At 57.1% G+C, this 9,099-nt stretch overlaps 2 protein-coding genes across 2 annotated transcripts in view; both read left to right on the forward strand.

Annotated features, from left to right (window-relative positions):
* The window catches only part of LOC104410421 (lipocalin-15-like), a gene marked incomplete at its 5' end in the record, with an annotated part of 1,429 nt that extends 528 nt beyond the window's left edge, over positions 1-901 (forward strand). The window contains 2 exons of the mRNA XM_010020571.1: positions 223-336; positions 789-901. Of these exons, the coding sequence (XP_010018873.1) occupies positions 223-336; positions 789-901 (227 nt within the window). The remainder of the gene's footprint in view (positions 1-222; positions 337-788) is intronic.
* A 1,579-nt stretch (positions 902-2,480) lies between these two features.
* On the forward strand, positions 2,481-5,060 carry LOC104410420 (extracellular fatty acid-binding protein-like). The gene is made up of 6 exons (XM_010020570.1): positions 2,481-2,576; positions 2,836-2,975; positions 3,487-3,557; positions 4,120-4,230; positions 4,755-4,856; positions 5,035-5,060. The coding sequence occupies exons 1-6, from the start codon at positions 2,481-2,483 to the stop codon at positions 5,058-5,060; spliced, it is 546 nt and encodes a 181-aa protein (XP_010018872.1).
* The last annotated feature ends 4,039 nt before the right edge of the window (positions 5,061-9,099 follow it).

Consider the following 9,099-nt stretch of genomic DNA (forward strand, 5'->3'; position numbering starts at 1 on the left):
GTCAAGTAGGGAGTGAACCGCCCCTCTGCCCCATGGCTCGGCCAGGAGCCATGCTGCGGTAGGGGCTTGGGTCTGCTGAATCACATGAGGGTCTAGTCCCCTAGTTCCCTTTGTACCCCCTCAGGCACATTTGGACTCAGACCCTGAGCTGTGAGCACTAGGAGGGGCTGGGAGGTGCTCAGGCTGTGCCGTGTTGACTGGGCACCATTTGTGGTCCTTTAGCAGCACAAGAGAAGAGAGACCTGCATGTGATGGAGACAGACTACAGCCACTACGCCATTGTGCATGAGACCCAGCACAGCGAGCAGCAGCCCAGCATCGCGCTGCAGCTCCTCAGTGGGTGTCAGGAGCGGGAATGGGCACCTACAGCTCCTCAGGGAGGGATATGGGCATGGGGGGCGGGCAGGAGCTGTGCTCTCCACTGTGTTCCAAGGCCCTCTGCCTCAGCACCCTGCATGCTGCCACCCAGGGAGTTCATTTGGGGTGGATTAAACCTTGCACCTGAAGTAGCCCCCATGGGTTGTGGTTTGACCTGAAGGTCCCCCAGCCCCACCAGCTGCCCCACACCACCCCTGGTGGGTGGATTGCTCATCCCAAGGGGCTTGTGCCCCTTTGCTGCCAGCCCTGGGCAGTGGTGGGGTGCCTGGTGTCCACCCTGCATCTCCATGTCTTCGTCTTTTCCCATCCCTGGGGTCCCACTGCTGCCTCATGGGAGCCGGACCCTCCATGTGGGGCTCGCTGCCGGGTCCCTCCTCACTCATCAGCCCCCCCTGTCGGTCTGGCTGCAGCGAGGAAGCAGGACGTGAGCCCCTGCCTCCTGCAGAAGTTTGAAGAGTTCATCCCCGTCATGGGGCTGACGAAGGCCATGCTGGCTGTGCTGCCCAAGTCGGGTGAGTGCTAGCAGGGCAGGGGTGCACCCACAGCCCCCCTGTATGGGGACGCTCAGGTCACTGCCCATGGTGTGCTCACCCCTCTCTTTGCTTTTCAACAGATCAGTGCATCGCAGCTATCAGGTGAGCATGGCCAGGAGATGCTGAGTGTCCCTCTTGGCATGGCAAAGGCTGAGCGGGGACCCACAGCTCCCCAGGGATCCCTCTGCCTGCCTCGGATCTCTGCATCACATCACCTCTCTCTGCTCTAATTCACCCATTGTCGTTCCTCCCTGCAGCTGAAGGAGCCAATGCCAGGGCCTTGGGTCCTCCAGACCTGGTGGAGACCAGGCTCTGCTCCTTGCTCCATGATACCCCTTCCTGTCCTTTCTGTCCTCCGCTGCCCCACACCAGGATCACACCTCACCCTCCCAAATAAATAGGTGCAGAAGCTGCCCCAGAGTTCAGTGCTTTTGTTTACAGGAGCAGGGGTGCTGTCGGGGTGCCCAGGCACCCCGAGCCCTGTGGGCCAGGGTCCAACCCTTCATCTCAGCACCCCAGGGGAGTTAGGGGTTCATTTACTGTGCTGTTTGCTGTGCCCATTGTGGTAAGGATGGGGAGCAGAGGATGGGGAAGGTGCAGGGGCAGTGCTGGGATGTGGGCAGGGGAGGGTTGAGCTGGGATGAACAGGGGTTTGTGCAGCAGGTCTGGGCAGGCAGCGTTAAGCACTTGGGCTGCCCATCCCTGCCTGCAGGGCTCTGGCTCCAGGCAGGCAGGCAGCTCATCCCCAGCTGAAGCTCCCCAGGCAGGACTGGGGCTGCCCCGTGGATGCCTAGGTTAAATGCATGGCAGAACTGGGACTTCCCATCCCTGTTTCCCATCCCCCTGGTTCCCCCTATCTGCCCACTGACCAGGGTAGGACCATGCTGCCAGAGCCAGGGCACAGGGGACATCACACCTTGGGAAGGAGGGGACACACTCCCACAGTGACATGAACCCCTTCTTCTGCCATCCCTGCTCCAGGTGCATCCACTGCATGTGCAGAGGTGCACTCACAGAGGTGGGTGAGCTGTGCAGCACTGTGGGGTCAGGACATCAGCAGTGTGCAGCTGCCTGGGCTTGGGCATGATCCCAGCGGCAGCCTTGGGGCAGATGCCAGCCTGGCCAGAGGGATGGGTCACTGAGTTCCTTGGTGACAGGTCACTGGGTGACAGCACTGCTGTGGAGCCTGTGCCGGGAAGGAGGTCCCGTGCCGTGAAGGACGTCCCCGCTCTGCCCAGCAGCCTTCCACCATCCTGCTGGTAAACAAAATCTCTCTTTGTTCTTTCACAACCAGCTAAGCACATCGGGGAAATCCTGAATTTCAGTACTGGTGTGGTCCAAGAGTTCCTGTAACCTGCTCCTCAGCCCCCCCGGGTGCCCTTTGGGCACTTCCCCTCTGCTGCAAGGCTGTTTACTCTGGAATGACTTCAGCCCTTGGAAACCATCACCTTGCCCCAGCCAACCCCAGCGCCGGCGTGTGTGGAGGGGAGGAGAGCCCGGTGCTATAAATGCAGCAGCCTCGGCACTGCTCCCCATCCCGCTGGTGAACCCAGAGAAGGCTGCGGTGAGATGAGGACCATGGGGCTGAGCCTGGGGCTGGCGCTGCTTTGCCTGCTGCGTGTGGGGGCTGAGGACCTCGGTGCTGCGGAGCTGGACATGAGCAAGGTGACCCTCAGCATCCCGGGAAGGGCAGGTGGGAGCGTGTCCACCGGTCACAGGGTGGGGACTGCAGAGGTGGCTTTGTGCTGGGGACACCACAGCACCCCTGCCTCTGCTGTCACACTCAGGTGGGAGTGGTCAGCCGGCCCCTTGAGCCCGGAGGGGTTGTGGGTGTCCCATGGCCTGAGGGTGTCCTGGCTCAGTCCCCGGGGAGGGAACAGCCCCCCCCTGCTCCTCCAGGCTCACAGCCTGCCCCCACTGCCAGATTGCAGGGAATTGGTACATCACGGCTATGGCCACAGACAATGAGAGCTACCTCCAAATGAAGCATCAGCTGAAGATGGCGATGACTTCCATCGAGGTCCTGGGGGACGGTGACCTCAACGTCTCCTTTGCTATTCCCACGTAAGTGCTGAGCACTTTCCCCATGGGCTTCACGGGCCTCCCCTGACCTCCACTGGTGGGTCTCTACCCAGGTGCCTCCACCCAGTGCCCACTAAAGACCTGTGCGGGAGCGAGGCAGGACCACCAGCCCCGCGGTGTAAAACAGGGGCTCAGCAGAGCTGCATCATGGGGGTGCACCAGGGGTCAGCACCAGCCAGGAGTGGTCCCACCACAAAGGCTGAGACTCCTCTGCTCCCAGCAGGGATGTAGCAAGGTGATGGGGGACCCCATGATTAAAGCTTTCCCAGCAGGACCAGCCTCATCCCAGAAGCTCAGAGGATGAGCAAGGGAAGGGCTGCGTGACCCCACAGGACACCCCTCAGACCAGCTCAGGCACCCATTGCTCTGTCTCCATCCCTACCCTGGCCACACTAGCAAGTCCCACGTCTGGGGGAACCCCAGAGCCCTCATCTGCAGGGGAAGGAAGGGGGGTCACTTCACCTCAGCTGAAGCATCCTCCACTGCTTTGCAGCCCAGGGCAATGTATGAGACTGGTGTCGATCTACAAGCCAGCAGGAGTCCTGGGTCAATACTACAGCTCTGGTGAGTGGGGACAGGGCAGAGGCGCTTCCCATCATCCCCATGTGAAGCAGCCAGTTGTCCCTGGGGACACAGCCCTTCTGAGGCCCTGTGTGGGACATCCCTCTGCAGCTGCTGCCCCCGAGGGCTGGTCTGTGCCAGGGCTGGTGTCCCAACAGCGGGTGGATCCCCCAGCTCCCTCCCTCTGGGATAAGACATGTCCAGACCAAGCTTAAATCCTGGGGAGAAGCAGGTTAATTCTGCAAAGGGCTTTGGGTGGCTGTTCCCAAGGGATGGAGTGGAAGTGGTTTCCCAGTGTTAGTCTGTCTGTGGTGCTCCGCTTTCTGCAGTGACTGACCCCAGAATCTCCTGTGGTCATTTCCCAGTCCCTCTGCTCTGCTGCGGTCTGTGGGCTCCCCCAGGCTTTCAGAGGAGCCTCCGCAAGAGGAAAAGCCAGGAGAGGGAGGCACAGAAGACTGTGTGGGCCCGGCCCCTGGCATCCGGGCTCATGCTCTTACAGCCTGTTTTCAGGGTGGGAATTCTGGAAAGTGATTAATTGTTCCCTTTCTTGTATGTCCTTTTGCAGACAGAGGCAATAAGACAGCTCAGGTGGTGGACACGGATGGCAAGACATACGCAGTGGTCTTTGCCACCAGAATGAAGGACGGGAAGACCCTGCATGCTCTGAGGCTCTACAGTGCGTGACCAGTGGTGGTCTGAGCAGAGTGGGCAGCTTGGGGGTGTCGGGGAGATTCACAGAGGAGGCCATTAGCCAGGGGACTTGCGGGGAGCCCTCCTCAGCCCTGCCCTCCTGCCCTGGATGGGCTGCAGGAGTGGGACTGGTGTGGCAGGGGAAGGGGCAGTGGTCTGGGGCTGGATGGGGACTGTGGGCTCAGGCTTCTGCACCCTGTGGGGAGTCCATGGCCTCGGGTCAGTCACCTGGGGAAATGGGGCAAAGAGAGGGGGACCTGCTGCAAGTGGTGGGATGGAAACCAAGAGAGGAGACGCTGTGCTGGTGCCAGGACCTCCACTTTGTCTTGTCTCCTGGGAGGGGTGTCTCATGCGCAGGGCCACCATCACCCTCCAGCACCTTCTCCACTACCTCCAACCTTCCCCTGGGAACCATCATCCATCCCATCCTCGACTGGGTGCACTCACCAGGTGCCCAGGAGATGCGAAGACAGGTCACATCCTGGAGCTAACTCGTGTCTTTGCCCTTAGGCAAGACCCGGGAGGTGAGCCCCAGGAAGGCAGTGCTCTTCAGGAAGCTCGCGAGGCAGAGGAGCTTCACCAATGACATGATCGTCATGCTGCCCGCCCAGGGTGAGTGCTGCCCGCACGTGTCGGGCTGGCGTGGCTGAGCCAGGACATGCCAGCTCAGTCCATCACTGCCACCACTCAGCAGTCTGAGCTGGCAGGAGGAAGTGTTGCCCTTGGTAGCCAGAGGCACGCTGGCCTGGCATGTCACGGCATGACACAGCCTTTCTCTTTATTTTCACAGATGAATGCAGCCTCGATGAGGTGTAGGTGAGTTGCTGTAGTGCAATGTGGTGTTTGCAATGTCCTCAGCTGGAAACTGCCCCCTTGGTGCTCCAGCAAAGGCCACTGTGAACTCTGAATTACTCTGGGAGCCATATTGTTTGAACCTGACTCCCATGTAGGACTGTTCCCTTTGGAGTGGCTCTGCAGTGAAGACCCCCAGGGTGCAGCTGCCCAGTGGTGAGCAAGGGCACCTGAACCAAAACCACCAGTTCAGTGGAGAAAGAGCTGCAGAGCTACTGCAGCAGCCAGGGCCAGGACATTGCATCTGGCCAAAGGGGCCTCGGGGCTGTGCACTAGCAAAACTGGCCAGAGATTGGGTTTGTTGTTGGCCCACCCTGGCATGTGATGTCCCACCACACTGATACAGACTCAGATGTAGGGCTGGCTCCATTGCTGGAGATGGCTCACCCTACAGAGCGGGGGACAACTAGTATAGAAGACACTGATGCTGATGGGGAGCCCCACTTGGCCTTCTCCTTTGGCTTCCTCACTGAAATGCTCATCCCACTTTTCCCACTGTTTTCCAGGAGGTGCGGGCTGGCTGATGGCTATTCCTGCCAAGCAATGCAAGACCCACATCCTGAAACTCCAGGCTGCTGCTTCTGCATCTGTCTTCCAAGCTCAGTGGTCAAGGCACTGACACATCCCCTGCTCCTCCAGCATTCAGTCCCTCCTTCTTACCAAATAAACAACAGCTCACCCTGGCGCTTGGTGTAACTGTCTGGGAATAACCCGGGATGGTCAGGCATGTGGTCCCTTCTGCTGTCCTCCACATCTGCACTGGGGAGCATCCTGGGCTGAGCTCACCCAAGTGAGGGCAGTTTCAGAGCCCACCAAGTTTTTCCCTCCTGGGTACCTCCCATGGGACAGGACCACGGCCAGGCAGAGCTCAAATATGGGATGCAGTGAGGCTGAAAATCCCATGGACATGAGGGGCTGCGTGGAGAAAGGCTGTGGGACTTGGCCACATAACTAAAGTTGGAGTTGGAGAGCTGCAACCATCACCACCATCCAACTGACCTTCCCTTTGCTAACCCTGCTGCGATGGCAGCCTCTGCTCCCCTGGAGTACAAGACTCAGCTTAGGAACCTCTCAGCACCTCAGTGCTGCAGGGCTGGTGGAAGGTTGGTGTCTGAGTCCTCTAGACCCAAACCTTCAGACTGGTGTGGGGCTGCATATGGTCTCTGTCCCTGGGCACTAGGCAGAGAAAGCCCCACTGGAGTCAGATTGTCTGGGGTGGTGGACATCTGCCCCCAGGCACTGTCTAGCTTTGAGCATCTGTTTCTGAAATCCCACTCCACCCTTCCCCTCCTGATTTGTTCAGCCCCTCAAATCCACACAGGAGAAACCACAACCCATCTGGGTCACTCGTGTGCCCAGCAATGCCCTGCACCCTCACACATGCTCATCTCCAGGGCTCAGGCAGCCCTCACAGGCAGTGAGGTCTGACAGGGTATGAAGCAGCTTCTGCCTCTCCTGGAAAAGGAAATTCCTCCAAACTCCTCTCTGGTGGCATTTCCACAGGACCCTGCCCGTCCCTGCTCAGCCAGATGGGCATTCAGTTCAGCCCAGGGTTTGCCTTGCTGCTGTGTGATGGTAGCAGGTACCCCTGGAAGGTGTTGTCCCAGCAGCTGAGCACCTCAGAACATTCCCCAGTGCTCCTTCCTCCTCCCATGGACTGGGAAAAACCATGTGGGAAACCACCTCTCCTGATCTGCAGATCATGAGAGCTGGACACATCCCAGGGCAAGAGCCTCACTGGGACTTCCCATCCCAGCGTCATCTCCACCCTCTTTGGAAAAAGCCCAGCGTTATGGCAGTTTGTACTGAACAAGTCAGTGTTTACTGCCCTCCCAGGAACACCAGGCTCACACCAGGCTCACACCAGGCTTTGCCTGAAGCCTTAGTTTTGGTACGTTTATTGGTGCAGATGAGAGCATCCCACTGCCATCAACACACTTCGCCAGGGGCTCTGTGTGATGGTGAGCTGCAGAGTGTCCGCATCATGGTCCAGCCAAACATTTCCTCCCTGCTGTATGCAGGCATCACCTCAGGCAGCGCTGAGATTATTCCTCTGCCTGTGGCAATTTCCACTCCTCCTTCTGTCCATCTGTTTTCTCCCTGTGCCCCAGATGCACACAGGCTGTCATTCCGGACCCTTCCCTGGGTGTGAGTCCCCTCTGTACAGTGCAGGGGTGGGATCCCCACTGCAGCCCCCACCCATCAAGCCTGTCCCTGTACCTGCTGCTCATCCAATGCTCGTCAGACCATGCAGTCCCTCTGTCTTCAACAGCAGGCAAGGAGAAGCACAAAGGGACAGGGTGACAAAAGGGTTGTACCTGCTCTCCTTTATCCCCTAGCAAATCTGGCCAGATGTCACTGTGTATTTACTGACATGGAACTTTTCTTCTCTAAGTGTTTCTAAGGGCTTTCTGGAGTAAGGCACTTTCTCGGCACTGGTGGCATCCTGCAGCGAAAGCTTCACTGCCGGGCACTGTGGGCGCTCACTGGTGGGATGGGCTGGCAGGGATGGGGTTGGTGCAGTGGAGATCAGCCCAGGCACTTGGGTCCCAACTGGCTGCTGGAGAGAGCGGAGGAGTGCTGGGGCAAGGGAGGTGCTGGACAAGACTTTGACTTTAAGGAGCTATTTGGAGACTCCCAGCCAATGGCTGTGGTGCTTACTGGTGATGCCAGACTATCTTCTCTATCCGTGCTCACGGTGCTGTTCCAGATCTTCAATATTTAAGAAGTCTCCTTGCTCTCCCAGCGGTACCCCTCAGACTTCTCTGTCCCTCCCCTACTTAGGCCCTGTCCCTGCTGGGGCTGCGTGACCAGACCTGGACCTCCACCCAGCTGAGAAGCCGTGGATTAGATTCACATGGTCCCTTGTCCTGTTCCCCCATCTTCTCCTAACTTCTCCTCTTGCTGCATGTTGATGAGGCGTTTTCAAGACATTTGTCATCACAGTGAGCTCCCTGTGTGATCTTCCTCCCTTTTTCTCTCTCTCTGCCATCCATTATCCAAGTGAGGATCTTCCTTTCTAGTCTATGGCATCTTGTCCCCTGCAAGCTTTTATAAAGACCCCTCCCAGTGCACCAGGGGATGTCCAACATCCATATCTTGACTCCTCCAGAAAGTGCATTTCTGAGGTGTGATGTTCCTGTGCAGAAGTTGGATTCAGTCTCCTCTGTGACATAATTTGTCCACACACCATGCAGGTCTGTCCTTTATTACAGCTTTTCTGAGCATCTGCCCGCACTGCCCAGCACATCTAGTTGTCTACAGTCTCTCTACCTCTGACAACCTCTTCCAAAGCCAGCATGTTTGCTTCTAGTCTTTTGGTGAAACTAGAGGTAGCAAAGGTGAGTGTAAGCAGCAGGTGACATGCTGCAGTTGCTGCAGTTGCTGCAGTTGCTGCAGTGAAGAGTTGAAGTTTCATACCTGATTTATGTTGACTGCAAATGTCATCTCCTCTCTCTTGCCCTCTGTATTGGTAGGACCTTTTTCGCTGTTTGCCAAAGAGATCACCCAGGCTGGGGTCCACCAAAGCTCCTCCTCACCTGAGGTGGATGCAGTTTCTTCACTTTTCTATCAGCTTATTTCCTTTGAAGACTCACTCTGAATTCGACTGGAAACTGGTCAAACATTTTGTACTGTTAAATTCCTGCTCCCAGTGCCTTTGAAGAAAGGAATATATGTAAGTGCAGCTGATATTCCTCAAAGCAGAGGAGCAAGGGACCAAATTCTGGTGTCTTCATTGTTTGTCTTGCAGTTACCAGAGGTCATTTTATGTTGAGACAGATTCAGCAAGTTTAGAACTTTTATCTTATTTCTGATCAGCTTCTCTCAAATGATTGAATCCTGCTGGCTTCCATTTAGACTTTCCCTTTGGAATGTTGTTTAGGGTTTGTATTTGCTAATACCAGCTTAAGTGCTCAGAGGGAAGCTAAGCTGGTCTTCCTAGACAATATCTGTGCCATATGTGATACTTAATCCTCTTGACTTTACATTTTTTTCCCCTTTT

The sequence above is a fragment of the Nestor notabilis genome, unplaced genomic scaffold (assembly GCF_000696875.1).
Source record: "Nestor notabilis isolate BGI_N333 unplaced genomic scaffold, ASM69687v1 scaffold19178, whole genome shotgun sequence".
NCBI lineage: Eukaryota > Metazoa > Chordata > Aves > Psittaciformes > Psittacidae > Nestor > Nestor notabilis.